The sequence below is a fragment of the Maylandia zebra genome, linkage group LG7 (assembly GCF_041146795.1).
Source record: "Maylandia zebra isolate NMK-2024a linkage group LG7, Mzebra_GT3a, whole genome shotgun sequence".
NCBI classification, from domain to species: domain Eukaryota; kingdom Metazoa; phylum Chordata; class Actinopteri; order Cichliformes; family Cichlidae; genus Maylandia; species Maylandia zebra.
Window position 1 is genome coordinate 1,369,759 of NC_135173.1, and position 20,127 is coordinate 1,389,885.

General features: G+C 44.0%; 2 protein-coding genes across 3 annotated transcripts; both read right to left on the reverse strand.

Moving 5' to 3' along the window:
* Nucleotides 1-29: 29 nt before the first annotated feature.
* Nucleotides 30-7,827, reverse strand: LOC112432575 (uncharacterized). The gene has a single exon (XM_024801090.2). The coding sequence runs from the start codon at nucleotides 6,650-6,652 to the stop codon at nucleotides 1,040-1,042; it is 5,613 nt and encodes a 1,870-aa protein (XP_024656858.2). The 5' UTR covers nucleotides 6,653-7,827; the 3' UTR covers nucleotides 30-1,039.
* Nucleotides 7,828-9,213: 1,386 nt separating this feature from the next.
* LOC101482289 (cytochrome P450 2D3-like) lies at nucleotides 9,214-19,788 on the reverse strand. Of its 2 annotated transcripts, none has more exons than XM_014409551.4 (11): nucleotides 19,579-19,788; nucleotides 18,677-18,839; nucleotides 15,885-16,037; nucleotides 15,655-15,815; nucleotides 15,398-15,466; nucleotides 15,217-15,321; nucleotides 12,677-12,815; nucleotides 12,101-12,186; nucleotides 9,958-10,059; nucleotides 9,723-9,864; nucleotides 9,214-9,636 (listed from the first exon to the last, which is right to left on the reverse strand). In XM_014409551.4, exons 1-11 carry the CDS (start codon nucleotides 19,744-19,746, stop codon nucleotides 9,449-9,451), a joined length of 1,476 nt encoding a protein of 491 aa, XP_014265037.3. In that variant the 5' UTR covers nucleotides 19,747-19,788; the 3' UTR covers nucleotides 9,214-9,448. The 2 variants fall into 2 exon arrangements, with proteins under 2 accessions (XP_014265037.3, XP_076741640.1); XM_076885525.1 differs by having other exon boundaries at nucleotides 18,677-18,950; nucleotides 19,579-19,707.
* Between the last annotated feature and the right edge of the window lie 339 nt (nucleotides 19,789-20,127).

Genomic DNA, 20,127 nt, shown 5'->3' on the forward strand with positions numbered 1-20,127 from the left:
CTTAAGCCCCCGTGTAACCCAGTTCCTAAAATCATCTCAAACAGAAAGAGAAGAAAAATTAAAACATTTAATGTTCATTGTTCTGTTCTTACTGTCCCGGTTAATGAAAGTGAAATGAGATCAAAATAATTATTTAAACATATGTTAACCATTCCTCGCCGTCAGTCCCCTGACCGTGGTCGGGAGACACGAGGGGAGATGCTTCCTCCAGGGCCGAAGTTTGTCCTCCTTCGGGGTTAACTCCCTTCACTTTTGTGGAGTAGTGAGGCAGACAGAAATCAGCCGAGGCACCGGAGAGTACTGAAGAGATGAGGCTTTAATAACAGTACTGCACACTTTGGAAACACACTGCATAGCCTGTAGCCCGTTAGAACGCTGCTCCCGGTCGCCCTCTACCCATGACACACTCTCTCACTCTCTTTTTCCTCTTTCGCTCCCCGCGTTTTTCTTCACGCGCATGCTCACACACACATTACATACACTCCTTACTGCACCCAGTCACACACAAGACAGCAATTCCTGCAACACTACCCCCACTCTGGATGGCAATTAAACAATAATTCCACTCCAGCATTGTAATGCATAAAACTGGTACACAATCCCCTTTACCACTTGGAGCCCACAGGAGATAAACGTGTTAGCCATTACCGCATATAAGGTGAGGTATAGTATCAACGAGTGCACTTCAGTGACAAAGAGGTTGGCTCAAGTAAGGTGTACATACATGTGCAAAATAAAGCATTTCAAGTGCTGTTAAGTAGAAAAGAAATTACACAATTGTAACTATTACATGGCGACCGGGAATAACCAACTTATCCTAGCATCTAGGAAGGCACAAATACAAATGGATAAGTGCATGTAGATAACCCCGTAGGTCCTTCAGATACTTTTTTAAAAAAAATGTAAACACTGGAACAATGAAAAAAAAATATATAACTCTTTTAAACCATTGTAGCTAACAGTATAGGAGGCTGAAACGATTTAAACTTGAACCGAATCTTCAGTCCTACTTGGAACTGTCCATGGTAGGTAAACCAAGTTAAGTGATCCACACTCCATACCGGTCTGGAGCTCTGCGCCGACGAGTTGGTCGCTGAAACTGCTGGCCCGGGTGGTCTGGCTCACCCACCACACCCCCACCATTCTCATGGTCTACATGGGAAGGGGACGATGGGACAACCACAACCAGAGCGGGATCAGCTGCAACTGAGACAGAAGGCTGAGAGGAGCTGGGGGCATTGCCAGTTGCAGTAGAGAACAGACTGTGCAGACCCAGATCACGGTCTGCTGGGTCATCTTCTAAAGCTGGTGGTGGGACCTCTGTAGGGGACCACTGATGAGCCTGATCAAGGACCCAGGTATTGTCCAGTGGCTCGCGGCAGCGATAATGCTTTAGCTGGTCATGGTGGACAACTTTCACTTTAGACCTTGGGTTCTTCTGGATCCGATAAACTAGGTCATCCAATTGTCCCAGGACAAAGAATGGTCCTTCATACGATGGGAGGAACTTTCTGACCTTGTTCTTGACGTGACGTGTTCCTTTGATGAGATACCACACAGGATCTCCAGTCTTATACTGTGTGTGGCAACAGTTCTTGTCATATTGCCTTTTTGCGCGCTTGACTGACTCACCCAGGGCTTCCCTGGCGATGAGGTGGGCCAGCTCCAGCCGCTCACGCATTTGCTGCACATACTCTGGAACTGAGGGTTGGTTGCCTGGATCAGGAGGTAGACCTGCGACAAGGTCCACTGGCTCACTCAGTTCTCGGCCAAACATCATGAAGTTCGGGGTGAAACCTGTAGCACTGTGTTTGGTCGCCCTGTAGGCCATAACAGCGTACGGGATCATCAGGTCCCAGTCCCAATGACAACGCTCTGCTGTGGAGGCCAGGATCTTCTGGAGAGTGGCATTGAAACGTTCAACCTGGCCATCTGACTGGGGTCGGAATGGCGTTGTATGAGTCTTATCTATGCCAAACAAACTGCACACCCCTTGGAACACATCAGATTCAAAATTGCGTCCCTGATCACTGTGTAGTGCTTGAGGTATCCCGTAGCGGCACACCCACTCAGACGCAACGACCTCGGCAACGGTTGCAGCCCGTTCATCTGGGATAGGAAAGGCTTCAGTCCACTTTGTAAAGTAGTCTTGTATCACAAGCACATATCGGTTTCTGCGCTCTGTCTCATTCAGTGGTCCCATAATGTCCAGCGCAACGCGCTCCATTGGGGCTCCTACCCGGACAGTTCCCATCGGAGCTTGCGGTGTCTTCTGGGGTCGGGCCCTGGATGCACAGCTGGTACAAGTACGGCACCAAAGAGCGACGTCTTCCCTCATGTGATACCAATAGAATCGGGTTCGTAGTCTGGCCACAGTCCTCTCGACACCAAAATGTCCACCCACTGGCCCTTCGTGCATCTGGCCCATCACTTCTGGTTGTAGCTTACGTGGCAGTACGATTTGGGGATAGAACTGGGTCTCGTCAAGGCAGTAGAAGCGACGGACCAGAACTCCATCTCTGAAGTAGAGCCGTTTCCATTGAGCCCAGTATGTCTTAGTTGCTGGGCTGCATGGTGAAACAATAGTCCATGGGGGGCGCTCACTGCTGGCCTCCATCCAGGCGCGTATGGGTGCAATGTCTGCATCAGCGTCCTGGGCTTGGCTCAGCTCCCCCATGGTCCAACCATGAAACAGAGAAGCAGTATCAAGGGTTTTAGCCACATATACTTTCTCAGTCAGCTTTACAGTATGTGTATTAGTGGACATGTTCTGGTGTGATATGTCTGTTCTAGTGTGAATTGTCTGTTCTGAGATGTCTGTGTTGATAGAAGTGTTTTGACATAAAATGTCTGACTTTGTAAGAGCAGTTTGGTCTAAAGTCTTTGTTTCTGGTGTGGTGGTGTTATGACTTACCCCCACTAGACACACCGCTGTAGTAGCCGGTTGTCCCTCCACCCTCACCGGACTCAGCAACAGGGAGCTGGTGTCAGAGTCCAACTCGCATTGAACTGCCTGATGACTGGTCCCCCCGAGATGCTTGGGGGGGTCCTGCACTCTGCATGGACAAGACTGGCGACAGGGTCTTCTGGAGAGGCTATCAGCATTGGTGTGCACTCGACCTGGACGGTGGATGATCTCAAAGTTGTACTCGGCAAGCTTCTCGAGCCATCGAGCTAATTGTCCCTCTGGCTCTTTCATTTTTGTTAGCCACCGTAGACTGCTGTGGTCTGTGCGCACTTTGAAAGGCCGTCCAAGGAGATACTGGCGAAAGTGGGACGTGAAATCCACGACGGCTAGTAGTTCACGTCGTGTGGTGCAGTAGTTTTGTTCAGTTCTTGATAGCTTACGACTGCCATATGCCAGCACACGTTCCACGCCCTGTTGCATCTGTGACAGCACCGCGCCGATGCCAGTGTCGCTGGCATCAGTGTCTAGTGTCATTTCTCCATGGTCAAGTGGATAGCCAAGAACAGGGGCAGAGGTGAGTCGACACTTCAGCTTGTCGAAAGCTGCTTGGTGCTCAGCATGCCACTGAAAATGTGCATTCTTCTTGGTCAGGTTGTGCAGGGGTTCGGCTATAGAGGCAAAATCTTTCACAAACCGGCGGTAATATGAGGCCAGGCCGATGAAGCGTCTGACCTCCTGGATGGACGTAGGTGTGGGCCACATCTGAACCTTTTGAACTTTGCTGGGGTCGGTAGCCACACCATGCTCGGATACCACATGGCCAAGATAAGCAACTTCGCGGCGAAAGAGGCAGCATTTGGCAGGTTTCAGTTTCAAGTTAGCTTGTTGAAGTCTATAGAATACCTGGCCAAGCCGTTGCAGCATCCCCGACACGTCCTTAGCCAGCACGATGATGTTGTCCAAGTAGACCAGGCAGGTCTCCCACTGCATGCCAGCCAGGACGCGGTCCATCAGCCGCTGGAACGTTGCCGGGGCATTGCATAGTCCAAATGGCATGACGTTCCACTCAAAGAGGCCTGTCCTAGTGCAGAAAGCGGCGGCCCTGCGTGCTCTAGGCGTCAGCTCAACCTGCCAGTAGCCAGATGCGAGGTCTAATGTGCTGAACCATCTGGCAGTTGAGAGTGTGTCCAGCGTGTCCTGGATGCGGGGCAGCGGGTAGGCGTCTGTTATGGTGCGGTCGTTGAGAGCCCTGTAGTCAATGCAGAGACGGTATGTCCCATCTTTCTTACGCACCATAACGATGGGCGAGGCCCAGCTGCTGCAGCTGCGTTGGGCGAGACCGCTCTGTAGACTGTCGTAGATCTGCTGATCAGCATTTTGCTGCTTTTCCCCTGCCATTCTTCGTGGATTTTGTTTGACTGGGGCACCAGGATGGGTTATGATGTCATGCTGCACAAGGCTGGTTCGGCCCAGGTCAGCAGGCCCTGTAGAAAACACATGTCCATAAGTGCAAAGCAAGCGTTTCAGTTGGAGCTGTTCATAGTCATTGAGGTCTGTGGAGCTCTGGGCATAGAGCTCCTGCAGGTGCAGAGGAACCACAGGAGGGCTGGTCAGAGAGTCTGCAGCTGGGGAGACCATGGAGGGTTCCACGGCCTCAGCTGGCTGGAGGAGCCCGGCAATGGATCCCGCCTTAATTGTTACTGCTTTATTGCCAAGGTTAAAAAGGCGAAGTGGGACAGCTTTAGAAGGCTGTGCGTTGACTAGGACTCTGGCGATAAGTACTTTGTGCTTCTCAACAAAACCTTTGGTGGGACTAAGCATCATGTCACCTCGAGCTGCTGCACCAGGATGCACGTTGCCTTTCACCATATACTCTTGCCCCGGTTCCACCACCACAGTTCTAGCTATTCTCACTGCGTGTGACTTTGTACTGGCTTCGGTTTGGTAGTAGAGCACCTCTTCACCGAAAAGGATGATGCGGCGTTTGCCAAAATCAAGACGTGCTTCAGCTTGAGTGAGGAAGGGATGCCCAAGCAGCACCTCATTTCCTGCTATATCTGCCACCAAGAAATCAACATCCACCTGTCGATTGTTGATATTGACAGGTATCTGGGCTTCACCTAGCACCGGCACGTCCCCAGGTCCCACACCAAGCAAGGTCTCAACAACTGAGGGCTGTAGTGGTGGTCTCACGTCTGGGTGGATGGAGTTGTAGTAGGGCAGCGGCAGCACGCTCCTCCGGGCTCCACTGTCCAAAACAGCACATACCTCCACTTCGTAGAGGCGCATGGGGATACTCATTTCTTGGCTTTGGCACTTAAGGTGGAGCACAGTGGGTTTTGGGCTGTCCCAAGGGCTACTGTTCAATGTTAAGGCCTTGGTGGTTTTGTGAGGAGAAGGGCACTGCTTTTGGACATGGCCCCAACCTTGACAGTTATGGCAGCGAACCCCACTCCTTTTAAAATTTCTGTGATTGTTCGGTGTTGTCGAGGGTCTGTGTGGGACAAAACGATTCGGTGAGGGGCTAGCTGCAGGTGCATGCTCAGCAACAGTCTCATCTCTGTCTTTTTCTCTGACGACGGCAGCTCGGGGCCGGCGTTCAGCTGCGTTACGGGCTCCTTGCTGCATGGCACTGGTTACATAAGATGCAGCCCTTTTAGTGGTTTCGTGTCGGTGGGCTATTTCGTATGCGCAGGCAAGTGTGGCTGGGTGCCTCTCTAGCAACTTCTGTACTATTTCTGCATCACCCAGCCCATTGGTGAAAACTTCAACAGCTATAGAGTCTTGTTCAATCTCTGCTCTATTACCATATGCAACAGCCACTTTCCCATAAATGTCATCTCTGAAAACATGCAGGGCCTCACCAGGTTTACGCACTCGCTGCCTCAGTTCTACAGCAACAGCAGCTGCATGGTCAGAAGAAGCGCCATATGCAGTTTCCAGTTCGTCCACCAGGCGGCGGTAATCCCATTTGGATGAGCGGGGATTTCTGTGGATAATGGCCCCTGCTGCTCCAACTAGGCAGAATTTAAGCTGAGTTGTCATTGTTTTTTCTGACCAATAGTTGGCTTCAGCGCAGCTCTCAAACCTGTGCAGAAATTCCTTCCACGGTGTGGTGCCGTCATATTGGCCCGGACGTAGGGTGGGGACTCTCTCTCTAGTGTCACCGTCCTCTTCACTGTCAGATGGGGGCTGACGGGGCACACAGCGGGTCTTGCCTGGTTTCGAGCGGGGTTTATGCTGTGCAGTGATTTCCCCATAGCTAATGGCTTCATTAAGGCTACTGGAAGGCATACATTGCATGGGTGTATTTAACATTGCGTTAAACTGAGCCGGTGTGCTGTGTACAAAACTGTCCATGTGAGCGGAGGAAAATGGGTTTGAGTCTGGATAGTGGATTTTCATTTGGGGAGTAGGAGCTGGATAATAGTTCATGCTGCTGCCTGTGTTTCTCTCACGGCCGTAGCTGCGGCATTCAGCATCAACGAAGGGATTCGTGCGGGAAAACTGCGGCCGGGCAGGACCATCGGGCGGCGCGAATACACACTCTCCATTAGCGTGTGTGTTAGCACAACTTTCGGCACACAGGAATGGGTTCATATGTTCACATTTAGTCACAGCTCTGTCTCTGTTAGCTTCCCTAATGCTCGCGGCACCCTCGGAGACACTGGTCAGCGATATGAACGGGTTGGAGTAATTGGTCTCAAGTCCGTACTTTTCACGAGAATGGCGAGCAGCGGCCATCGCGAGTTAGCTTAGCTGCGGGCTAATACACTTGTAATTACAGTCACTCGGCTTTATCGTTAGCCGCTTTAGCCTGTCGGTTTTTCTCTGTGCTCACCACTTCTTTAACAACGTGAGAGGGTCCCATCTGGGTCGCCAGTGTTAACCATTCCTCGCCGTCAGTCCCCTGACCGTGGTCGGGAGACACGAGGGGAGATGCTTCCTCCAGGGCCGAAGTTTGTCCTCCTTCGGGGTTAACTCCCTTCACTTTTGTGGAGTAGTGAGGCAGACAGAAATCAGCCGAGGCACCGGAGAGTACTGAAGAGATGAGGCTTTAATAACAGTACTGCACACTTTGGAAACACACTGCATAGCCTGTAGCCCGTTAGAACGCTGCTCCCGGTCGCCCTCTACCCATGACACACTCTCTCACTCTCTTTTTCCTCTTTCGCTCCCCGCGTTTTTCTTCACGCGCATGCTCACACACACATTACATACACTCCTTACTGCACCCAGTCACACACAAGACAGCAATTCCTGCAACACATAGAAGGGATGCAGATTATATATGATATGCTCTGGTCAAACAAGGGTTAAGTTTCTCAGAGGGTTGATGAGCTCTGATGAGAGCCTATTGTTTTACTCCACTCCTCACATGTCAGCCAATCGGTGAAGCTCTAGGCAGCTCTTGTCCCTCCTTAGTACCAGCTCCCAAGTTTTCAGTCTCTTGCTTCTACAGCCGAACAGAGCAGACGGACTAAAACTTTTGTTATCGGTAAGCTGGAGAAATTAACCTCTAACGAGTTAAAAGAAATACCATCTAAACTGATATTTTTCACAAATTATGTATTTGCACTTGTTGTTGTCAAGGGCAGAGCGAAACCGGAGGGTTTACTGAGCTGTGGCTCCATGTAAATGCTGAGCATCCACTCGACGGCGGTAAGCTAAATGTGGCTAATCAGACACGTGATGTGCGGAGTGTGGGTACAGTTGTTGCATGTCTCTGAAACGCTGTTGTTATGCTAGTTAGATCGTTAACTAAGTCATTAACATGTGAAAAGCTGTAAATGGTTAAAGCAGCTAAAAATAACTTTATGAGAGATAATTGTAATCAGACTTTATCCTGCTTCCTGTTTAAATTTTGATGTCAATCAGTTGTTTTACAATACTCAGTATTGAACACTTGGAGGTAATTTTTAGTGTATTTCCACTTGTACTAGTAGGCCTATGGTACAAGCGGGATTAAGCACGTCTATTTTAATACTCCTATTTGTGGACTGAGTCCTTGTGTTTACGTGTTATTGAAATTGATTATTTGCACTTTGTTCAATTTCTGATAAGCATTTGCATATTATTCCATTTCTTAAAAGGGGTAATATACTTATTTATTTGTGATTAGATATATATGTACAGTGAGTTTATTTTGATCGATGTAATTAATGTTTACAATGAAAGTGAATTATATGGTGACTATAATTCCTGAATGTTTAAAACCTTGTAGATAATCTTTAATGTTACTGCAGGTTACAAATAATTGAACCTTGATACTGTGAAATTTTGGATATTGATACTTTGACCTTTGAAACTTGATATTTTAATGTTGTACAACATGACTGAACTGATGATGATTGAATTGATGATAGCTGATCTGAATAGTAGTTACTGCACTGTGACACTACTTTAGTTTAATTTGTGAGAGTTATCCTTAAAGGAAACGTGACATATATTTGGCCATTGTTTATAGGTCAGGTTTTTATATGGGACGAATCCAAAGACCAGGTCAGCGATTCCAGAACCCAGAGTGTTCCAGTGTTCACTGGATGGCGAGCCAACCCAAGATCCTAAGAGGCGATATACATATACACGCACACTCATTTGCACATTGATGGACTACAATCCTCTACTGTACAAGTAGTACGGTAGGACAGACAATCACACACACACTCTTTGTCGGACGAATTCTATTGGAATACACCTGTTTTTCATGGGCCCCACCGGTACCATTTGGACTTAAAAAAAAGACTAATTCTTTTACTTGTGCACAATTTTATTTAATTCTATTTTTTTGCTACTTTGGGGGAAATTTTTATACTTGACATTCTGTTAAAACCTGTTGTAATACTGTGTTGTTTACAAATTTATTTTACAAGGCTTAACATCACTAAAGTATTTTTAAAAGCCACACAACTGTGTTTGTCTGGTTTCTCTGCCATTCGTGTACCAGAGCTCTAAGAGTCGTTCTCAGTCTTCTGATACTAGCCCAAATTACTTATTACCTTGGTAATTATCCATTGGTACTTTATTTAACTCCACGTAAGTGCTACACCCGGGTCCTGGACTAGTTCTGCTGGGTGTTCGGGGGGGGGCATGTGTGGTGGATCACTAGAGGGCTCCACTCACACCCAGTGTAGAGGAAGTGTGTTCCTGTGTTTTGTGGCGCGATATGCGCAGTTGATGTTGGAGACGAATAAAGAAGGAGTGAGAACTGAGAGCTCTGTGTCGTTGATGCTTACCTCCACAACCTCATATAAAAAAATCACATAATTAATAAAAGATGGATTTTAATAAAATCACAATCAACATGAGTGTGTGAGCATCTTGTTTATTGTCTTTTTCCTACATAAATCAGACTCATTCAGCTTTGCTTTTCTAATTTTTTCCCTTTGCTGTTTCCTACCATTTGAGAACCATTACATAAATGCTGTCTCATCCCAGCTCATTCCCAGCAGGATGAGTCAGTGTATTTCCTATTTTAAAATGACCTTTCTAAACTAACTGGCATTCTATTTCCATCTGCTTCTTTGTATTCACACTGCCTCACTGTGGCCTTCTTAGTTGGACCTTCATGCAGTAAGGTTTGGGAGTCATTGTGATCCCAAAGACTGGAGTGAAGTCTGGTTCTCCTGCATCCTCGGGCCAGATGAATTTAAACTTCCTCAGCAGAGTCACCATAATGAGAAAGAGCTCCATGCGAGCCAGACCCTCTCCGAGACACATCCGAGGACCTGAGGCATTGAAAAAGACTGCAAAATTATCAAAACAAAAACTGTTTTAACTGGCCCTGTCTGTCCCCGTCAGTGTGCTCATGTACCTGCAGAGAAAGGCATGAAGGCCTCTGGTTTAACAAACTCTCCTTTGTCATCAAGGAAGTTTTCAGGGTTGAATTCATGAGGGAATTTCCACTGTCCCTCCTCGTTGAGCACTGAGGTCAGATTCTCAATGATCATTGTTCCCTGAGGGGAAAATGAATACAAAGAAAAAATGTCCACCACGGATGCTCTTTATTGCCTCAGTTGTTCAAACATATTTAAAGAGCTGTACCTTACCTTGGGAATGGAATATCCCATGAGCTCTGTGTCTGTAGTTGTGCGGTGGAAGACACTGAGAGGAACAGTGTTGGCAACTCTCTGCACTTCATGAATCACAGCCTGGACCAACAGAAGAGATTGTCTGTGCTTAATCGACTCTGGGAAGACTTCAGGTGCTCAGACAAAAAATACATACGAATAGATCAGGTCGGTCATCTGAGATGATTACACACTGTCAGGTTTTTGATTATCATCAGCATCATCAGGAAGTGATGGAATGGCAAAACGTAGAGTTTCAAACTTCTGTGAGCAAGACTTTCTGCTCCTTTTTCACTTTTATACAAAAAAAACTTTAAAAAGCTTTTAGCCAGTTTTAGACATTATTGGAGTGGAGGGCTCGTCTCCCAAGCAACTGGCAGAATGCTGTAGTGGTGAGATAAGTAATGTAGCCTCAGTGAGCAGTCAGGCAGTCTCCCCTGTATTATCACATGCCTTGTGGTAAATGGACTGATTCTTATATAGCGCTTTTCTACTCAAAGCGCTCTATACAACATGCCTCATTCACCCACTCATAAAAGCACTTCTAAACTCAAGTGCAACCTAAACTACATTCATACACAGATGAACGCATCGGAGGGCAACTCGGGGTTAGTATCTTGCCCAAGGATATTTGGCACGCAGACAGGAGCAGCCTGGGATTGAACCACCAACCTTCCGATCAGTAGCTGATCTGCTCTACCACCTGAGCCACAGTTGTGGTGCAACTACTTATTAGTAGTAATAAATGTTTTGGGGCAGTACACACTTACTCCTGTTAGTTCATGTTCCCTGAGCAGTGGCAGGAGTATTACATTACACGCGCTGTTGGGTACAACCCAGAGCCTCTTCAAACACAGAAGTGTTTTCCTCAGCCAGCTGTTTCCTCAGTTGGCTGTAGCTCAGGCGGTAGAGCAGGTCATCTACTGATCGTAAGGTTAGTGGTTCGATTCCTCGCTTCTCCTAGTCTGCATGCCAAATATCCTTGGGCAAGATACTAACCCCAAATTGCTCTCCGATGCATCCATCGAAGTATGAATTTGAGTGTGAATGTTAGTTAGAAAGCACTAAGAAAATGTGCTTGTGCGAATGCACAAGTTGTGTAAAGCGCATAGAAACAGCTTTAGTGAAGGTTACAAATGATCTTCTTATGGCCTCTGACAGTGGTTGTCCTGCTAGATCTCAGTATAGTGGTCAAAAGGTTTGACCATAATGTATTATTACTGAGAGCTGAACGTGCTGTAGGTATTAAAGCTACTGTGCTGCAGTGGATTGAATCATATGCAATAAAGGTTAATTATGCAGTTTCAAAGGATTTTGTGCTGGGACCAGATCTGTTTATATTATACACGCTACCCTTAGGCAGTATCAGTCAAAGGCACAGCATACATTGTTATTGCTATGCAGATGATACCCAACCTTATCTGTCCATGAAGCCAGATGGCACACACCAATTAGCTAAACTGCTCTAAAATTAGCAACATCCCATTTAAGCATGACACTGAAAAACTAGTTCATGCATTTATTACTTCTGGGTTAATAATTTTAATTCTTTATCATCGGGCTGTCCTGAAAACTCCCTAATAACCAGTTAATCCAAAATACTGCAGCTAGAGTACTGACAGGGACTAGAAAGCATAGCATATGTACCCCATATTGACTTCTCTTCATTGGCTCCCTGTTAAATCCAGAATTCGTATTTAAAATCCTTCCACTCACATAAAAGGTCTTATGTTAAAGACCTCATAGTACCATATCACCCCAATAAAGGACTTCTGTCTATTGGAGTTTCCACCTCCTGTTCTTCATCTGTTCTTATTATTGTGGACCCTAAGCATTTTTTGTGTCCCTTTTATATTAATATTGTTTATTTCTTAGCCTTTTTGTAATTGAATGGATTATACCTCACTCTTCCATAAGGTCCCTTGAATTTTTACAGCTGCCAGCAGTTGTGTCGGCTTTTGAATTAAACACACCATTGAACAACACCTGCTAAACAGAGGGACCTCCAAAGGTTGATTCTGTTCATCTGGACGTAGTTCAACTGAAAATGCTAGATGATTGAGCACGCATCAAGACGTAAACCGAGGGACATTTATAAGTAGAACTGCCTGATGTACAGCACCTGGGTGTAAGGCATCTCGTTCCTGTCTTCAAAACTGGCCCGATACTTCCCTTCCAGTACTTGGTCTATCTCTTGCTGACATCTGTCTGTGCAGACAAAATAAAATAACACAATTCACATGACGGCTTATATAACATGTTGAGACTATCACACTAGGAGAGTTGTTTCCAGCCAACGCATTGTTGCAACTACATTCTTGAAAAAGGAACTGGTTTGATGTTGTCAGTAAAGGAGCATGTCGTGTTGAGATTGAAGTTATTTTATATGCGTGCAGTGGGGAAAACATATGAAACCTTCTGTATTAATTCACTTCATCTTGTCAAACAATACCAGTCATTAAATACAAAATCCACAGTTGATCTAATGGAAATTATTTCAGCTGACTTCAGTAGGACTCATACCTTTACAAGATGTGATGATATGTGATGCGCAGGGCACTTTTTGACCCCTTCAAATTAGATTCTACTATGTGAAGCTTAAAGTGCACGTGAATGTGACAAACTGAAGATACAGAGCCTGTAGCAGATACAAATATCAAAAAAACATATTATGTCTTATTTACATGTGCAGATTTACCTTGTATGTGTGGGAAGGTCATAAGGTAAAGGAAAGTAGTAAGGAGTGTGTTGGAGGTGGTGTCAGTCCCAGCACCATGAAGATCTAAAGAGTACATAATGAGCTGTTCTTCTGAAAATGAAGAACCGTCATTGCCTCTCTAAAAAGAGGAGAATGATTATTGTAAGACAAATGTCTTTTTCAGTTGTAATAAGGAAATGCATTTTTTAAATGTGTGAATTAAAACTTTATGGATATCTCTCTTTGGTGTTGAGAAGCGTACCTTTCAGTATATCTGAGAGACAGTAAACAGACTAAATCCAGCTTTTTATGTTACAGTTTTTTCTGATTGCTTAAGCCCTTTTTTTGTAACTATTGGCTAATTTTGCAAAACTCTTCACACAAATAAGAAAACCTGTCACCCAATCATCAAAACATTGTAGTTCTCTTGCAAAAGCAAACACAGCTAGATTAACTCATCACACCTTCGTAAAAATGGTGTTTCCGTATCAAACAGTACACACAAGCCATCATCTACTAAGCACACAATGCGCCAACTGCACACTGATGGTATGAATACAAAACACATCTGGCTTTTGCTTTCTCTGTGCACAAGGTAGGCTATGTCAGTTTGAGCTCATACTTCTGTCATAGATCCATAAGCATAGAGGGATCCAAACTTCAAGTACTGGTGTTTATTCAAACACATCAAAACAAACACAAGTGTTTATTTCCAAGTATAGGATTATTTGCAATCGCCATAATGACTATATGGGTTACTTGGTCTGCAGTGAACATGCTTCCTCTGCCCCCAGCATCTGGTCATCTAGCAATTCTGTAAAGTAACAATTTCAGTATTTTTACATCAATGGTATTGGTGTGTTTCTCATTGGCATATGGCAGAGCTACAAATCTTTGTGCGAAGTGACTGTACTCACCGATTCTCATTTCAAGATGTCCTTATGGTGCTTGCTACAGTGTAGCGGCTCGAGTTAGGCTGGACCCGTTGGCCAGCTACCCTCAGGGTCATTCCACGGTTGATGACATGGTCCACTATTGTAGCTCTGATGTCATCAGCAATTCTATTTCTTACTCTTCCTACCCTTCCTCTCCCCCCTCCTCATCTTCCTCTCCCCCCTCCTCGTCTTCCTCTTGCTCCTCCTTGTCCTTGTCGTCCTCTTCATCCTACTTCTTCCCCTCCACGTCCTCGGCCTCCTCTACTTCTCACTCTTCCTGCTCCCTCCATTGTACTCCGCACACACAGCTTACCTGTATTATAGTGCTTGGGCTGATTGCAAAGTGAACTAATTATCTAGAAAAGTTTTCACATGTGAAAGTGTGCCAGACAGTTGGCAAATTAGTGTTAATGATAGCCATACATGTGTATACTTTTGCTAGGAGTGTGTTGGAAATTTGGTAATTGAGTGTTGTGCAGTGAATTGTGCCTACAGTTTTGCAAAGCGTGTGTTACAAAATTGCAAACTGAGTGCAAAGCAGTTTTTGTGCTTTTAGTTTTGCAAACTCAGTGAGTGGTTTTGCTATAAGTCTGAATAGTTTTAGAGATTGTGCTACAGGAATCACAGTTAGGGTTTAAGCATTCAGAAAAAACTGTAAAAGTGACACAGAGGGCTCAAACGTCATGTTTCTGTACGTGAGTTTGCTAATTGTAATTGTAATTCTTAATCAAATATATAATCAAAGTATAAGTCTAATTAATATGTTGAATTAGGAATGCCGTCGGGAAATGAAAATGATTATCGTGTCTGGATTATTTGTGCGCTGGCATGATTCTGCATCGACCCTGTCAGATTAGTGTGTGTGTGTGTGTGTGTGTGTGTTGTGTGTGTGTGTGTGTGTGTAAGATAAGAAATGTGTCTCCAGCCTTCATAATGTGTATCTAATTTTGCTGACAGGTAATTATGTTTAATACTAGCCCGAATACAATCAAGTATGAGTTTAACCAATACGACGAATCATAAAATATGATCTGAGTAAGGAAATAATAACAGTCCTCTCACTGAGATTCTGTGTGGAGTGGCTTGTTCATGTTAAAGATGACCTTGGAGGCTGTGTGGATGGGAGTGGGGAATAAGCGAGACACTAAAGAGACACTCTGATGTTAACATGTATAATTTGAAAAAAGCTATTCTGAGTATACTGTAATAGGCAAAAACAGGATTATGATTACAGTAATTATCACTAATTCTAACTTTGGTATGTAACCAAGTGCACAGATTTAGAGGAGAGCTGCTGATCATGGCTGTGACTGAGGGGATTTGGGCTCAAATGGAGGGCCATCCTTGCATGCACACCTTAGGCCAGAATGAGCAAGCTCAACATATGGATGACTGAAAAGCAGTCAGAGCTGGGCGAGTCTTCTTCACAATTCCATTATCTAAGCTGTTTTCCTACAAGGTAATATTCATAGACTTAGACTTTTTTAAACAGAACCAATTATAGACGTTCCTGTATTGGGTCAAAATTCCACAGTGGAAAAGCCAGGATTCCACGAATTCAAAAGATTACACTGGTTAGATTTGATTCTTTTCACACTCACACACCTTCTCAAGTTCATCCAGATAGCAGTCAATAAAGTCTCGTGGCTCTCCAGGGACTCTGGTCTTCTTGTGCTCATTGATAAAACCAATTGCAATAGTCCCATAAGTCTAAAAAGCAAAAGCTGTCATTCACAAAGAAACAAAAACATATTCTTCCTACTGATAAAGTTTTTGTTAATATTACCTCAAAATTCTCAAAGGCCTTTTGAAACGGCAATGGCAGGTTACGAATTATAGGGAACGAATCATAGAGCTGGAAAGAACGATAAGTGAGTTTTGTTTAATTGGGAGCAGAAGAGGCCAGTCCAGATTGGTAAATATACAGCTGTATATGTAAAACATCTGTATATTAGTTTTGTTACTGGTAGAATTGTGGGTTTAAGAGCTCAATATAAATTATATACTTAATTGAGCTTTATTACTTCATAAAAACGTCCTCACCATAGCCCACGGTCCAACGGCTAGCTTGGAGTTCTCAGTGAAGCACTGAACAATCTGTTTGATTAGCGCATCATCATACTCAAAGCGTCTCGCAAACAGAACCTGGCAGATGATGTTGGAGGCAGCATTGTGAAACATAACTCCAGGACTCATGGTTTTACCTGGTAATGTAACACAAAACATTACAGAAATAATGGCACAGCACAAAATTCAGTTATGTGGACACTTACCAACGCTCTCTTTCAGCGTACTAACGAGGTACTTTATCTCTTCATGAACCCGGTCCTCCATTGAGTGCTTCCCCAGACCAAAGTTCCTCAAAGTCATCAGAGCAAAGCGACGATGTTCCCTCCAACTAGAGCCATAATCTACCAAAACGACACCTACGACAGTAATAGCGACAAAGAAGGGAAGAACGTTTGGATAATCAATGGTGGCATTTTGTTCTTTCTCAGAGAATCTCGACTTTCTGGCTCATTTCATCTTTTATTTATGTCCAGTTCAATACAGCTCGATACACCAGCATCTCACTGGAGTTTCACTGCAGTCAGAAAGGACTGTTAACATCTCTAGCATGCATGCTAAAATTCAATTATTATTTAAACTGTGAATGATGCAAAGCTAGTCGAGTCCAGTTCCAGGATAACTACAAGGATCTTGAAATGAGAATAACAGGTCCATTGATAGAAGCTGCTCTGGGAATGCTAGACTCTTGCTGAACCTACAGGCTAGTACCATATTTTTTGGACCATAAGGCGCATTAAGCGTAACAAAACAGATAAGTCAAACTTTACTCAACTCATTCTTCTTGTTTCCTCCACTTCTGTACCATTGATTCATCAATGATGAATTCTCTGGCCGCTGCTCTATTCCCATGTTGTTGCAGTATATTAATGACTAACCTCATATTGTGGATGGATTATCTCAGTTGTTCTCCTGACTGAAGTTTGGTCCGTTTACAGCATCCTGCCATGCGATTGTGTTTGCAGGAGCCTTGCGATCACTACGGTAGCCGTAATGCTCCCACAGTCCATCAAGCGGTGCGGCTTCATAGCTTACCAAAGTCGTACTAAAACATTTGTTGACAGATTTTTGAGTGTACCACATAAAATCAGTTCGAGGTCAGTAAGCACAACCAGAATTCATATATAAGGCACACTTTTGAGAAAAGGATTTTGAGTGCGCCTTTTAGTCCAAAAAATACGGTACAACAAAAAACATCTCATTAATTAGAAATAACAAACAAGATGAACCAATGTGGTTTGAAAACTTAGCTCAGCTTAGACTCATCTTAGAATTTAGATTCAATTTATAACTTATTGCTTTTTACATGATAGATGAAGGTTATCAATAATAACGTAGCTTGTTGTGTTTTTAATTTGCATTCATGTATTTGTGTTGTTTTCTGTGATAAGATGAAGTATAGGACAAAGACATATTAAAGAGCAGTTTAACCCATGTCTGTTTTCTTTCCAAAACGATTCGTGTTTTCGTGTTTTCCCCTATGTATGCACTAAATAATAACACACTAAAACCTCCAAGATCAGTATCAAATATACTACCAGTCTGGTCTGGTACACTACCAAGTTTGGACACGCCTTCTCATTTAATAATTTTTGTTTATATTTACTACTTCCTACATTTTATATAAATACTGAAGACATCAAATATATGAAGCAAGACTTATGGAATTATGTAGCAAAGGAAAAGCTGATAAATAACTCTAAATGTGTCTTATATTTTAGATTCCTGTAAGCAGCCGCCCTTTGCTTTGTTGACAGCGCTGCAAACACTCGGCCTTCTCTCAACGAGCTTCATGATGTCGTCACCTGAGATGGTTTCACTCCACAGGTGTGCCTGTCAGCGATCATTTGTGGAATTTGTTGCCTTGTTAATGGGGTTGGGACCATCAGGTGTGTTGTGCACAGCTGACAGCCCTATTTGACAACTGTTAGGATTCATATTATGACAAGACCCAATCAGCTAAGTAAAGAGAAACAACAGCCCATCATTACTTTAAGAACTGAAGGTCAGTCAGTCCAGGAAACACTAAAACTCTGAATGTGTCCCCCAAAACCATCAAGACTACGATCAAACTGTCTGACATGAGGACGCCCAGGAAAGGAAGACCAAGAGTCACATCTGCTGCTGAGGATACGTTCATCCGAGTCACCAGCCTCAGAAATCATTAACAGCAGCTCAGATTAGAGCCCCGATAGATGCCGCACAGAGCTCCAGTAGCAGACACATCTCTACATGTTCAGAGCAGACTGTGGGAATCAGGCCTTTATGGTCAAATAGCTGCTGAGAAACCACGACTGAGGAAAAGCAACAAGCGGAAGAGATTTGTTTGGTCTGACAAACACAAGGACTGGACATTAGACCAGCGGTACCCAACCCCCGGGTCACGGACCGGTATCGGTCCGTGAGTCATTTGGTGCAAAGGTGGAGCATGAAGGAGGAGGTGTGATGGTGTGGGGGGCTTTGCTGGTGACACTCTTGGGGATTTATTCAAAACTGAAGGCACGCTGAGCCAGCACGGCTACCACAGCATCCTGCAGCAACATGCCATCCCATCATTTATGTTTAACAGAGCAATGACCCCAAACACACCTGCAGGCTGTGTCTGGGCTATTTGACTAAGAAGGAGAGAGATGCAGTGATGTGTCAGATGGCCTGGCCTCCACAGGCACCTGAACCCAGTGGAGATGGTTTGGGATGAGATGGAGCGCAGAGTGAAGGCAAAGGGCCAACAAGTGCTCAGCATCTCTGTGAACTCCTTCAGGACTGTTGGAAACCATTTCAGGTGACGACCTGATGAAGCTCACGGAGAGAAGGCCAAGAGTGAGCAAATTTCACACTTTCTTTATTTAGTAAATAAATCCATATGTGTTTATTCATAGTTTCAAGTAGTCGTGACAGTAAAGAAAAAACATTAAATGAGATGGTGTCTATATTTTAATTTTTTTGTTGTAAAATATTAGGTGTATAAAATTCATATGATAGATAACATCTGTTCTACCTTTCCTTTTGGTGACATCATTAATAAACAAGTCTTGGGGTCGTCCAGCAAAATCAGCAGCCTTAGTCACCATCGCCTCCTTTACGGCCTTCAGCCCATTGATGACTACAGCTGGTTTCTGGCCAATGTAAATACTGTAGACATCTCCATAAGACTTCCTCAGCTGGGAGGGAACAAAATGACATGGCAGTTTTTGAAATTTATGAACCAGATACTCAGGTGGACATTTCCCTCCAACACGGTTAAACATTTCTGTCCAGTAATTTCAGTTATTCTGTGGAGAGAAAAAAGCATCAAATGAACTAATCCTGAACATTTCATGGAGGGATACAGAGGAAGCCCACATATTTACAGTGGGACATGCTTACATTTGTGGATCTGTGCCACAAGTAACATGACAGTGACTGAAATCATTTACACATATTCAGATCAACATTTCTTTCTAAAGGACTTAAACATATTTACCAAATTAGTTAAGCTAAGTGTTTCGGGGGAAGTACCATATAAAGTTTATGTATGCAAAAGTTAACAGTCATGACATAAAAGGAACTGTACTGGTAACCAGTAAGTTGTTTATTGCATAAAGGTGCATGTTTAGCATGAACTTTCACAATTATTTAGGGTTTTACTCATATTCTAAAAGATGTTAATGAGTGTGTGACCGATTAGAGACGCAGGTGTTATTATAGTCTCCATTTCCTAATTAGTTTTTTTTTTTAATTTCTTTAGTTTTTCCAGTGTAGTTTAGTTTCATGGTGGCATTTTCACTTTCAGTGTAAGATTTTTGGATTTCAAATGATTTCATTTACCAGTCACAGATGTTAATTTATATTAATTAATAAATCCACTAGTGGGATAAGAATATGACATTTAAACACATTTCATTGCAAGGTTTTTCTTACCCTCTCAAAGTCCTTCAAGGGGTTCTCTAAACTCAGCTGCAAAATGGTTCCCAGTATGGGAAAGACTGGGGGTCCTGGTGGGAAGTTCTTTGGCCTCTTGGATTTGACCTGAAGGATGATAAAGAAAACGCAGATCCATAGCAGCACAACTGAAAGAAACATGATCATATGAGTTGGACTGCACTGAGAGCAGTAGCTGGCTGACCTGATTATATACGCGTAACTCAGCCAGCTGTTAACCCTTTGCTCTATGTGAAAGGTTAGTCACAACTTTGAAAGAACAGCACACATTGCTCAACCACTTTTAGCGTGCATATAGGCTACTGTACATCAGTACCTGTCTTCTCTAACAATATGCAACAAGAAGCTGAGGTTATGAAAGAACAAAGATAAGGGGATCTCTCTTTATGATCCTTCACTCCACAGTTAACGAAACATGTCTCAGTCTTAAGGTGGTCATTTATGTGTGAAGCATCTTAAATATACCACAGCCCTTAGTTCACTGTAGAGGCTAGCTGGTTGACATGCTACAATCTAATAGCTCAACTG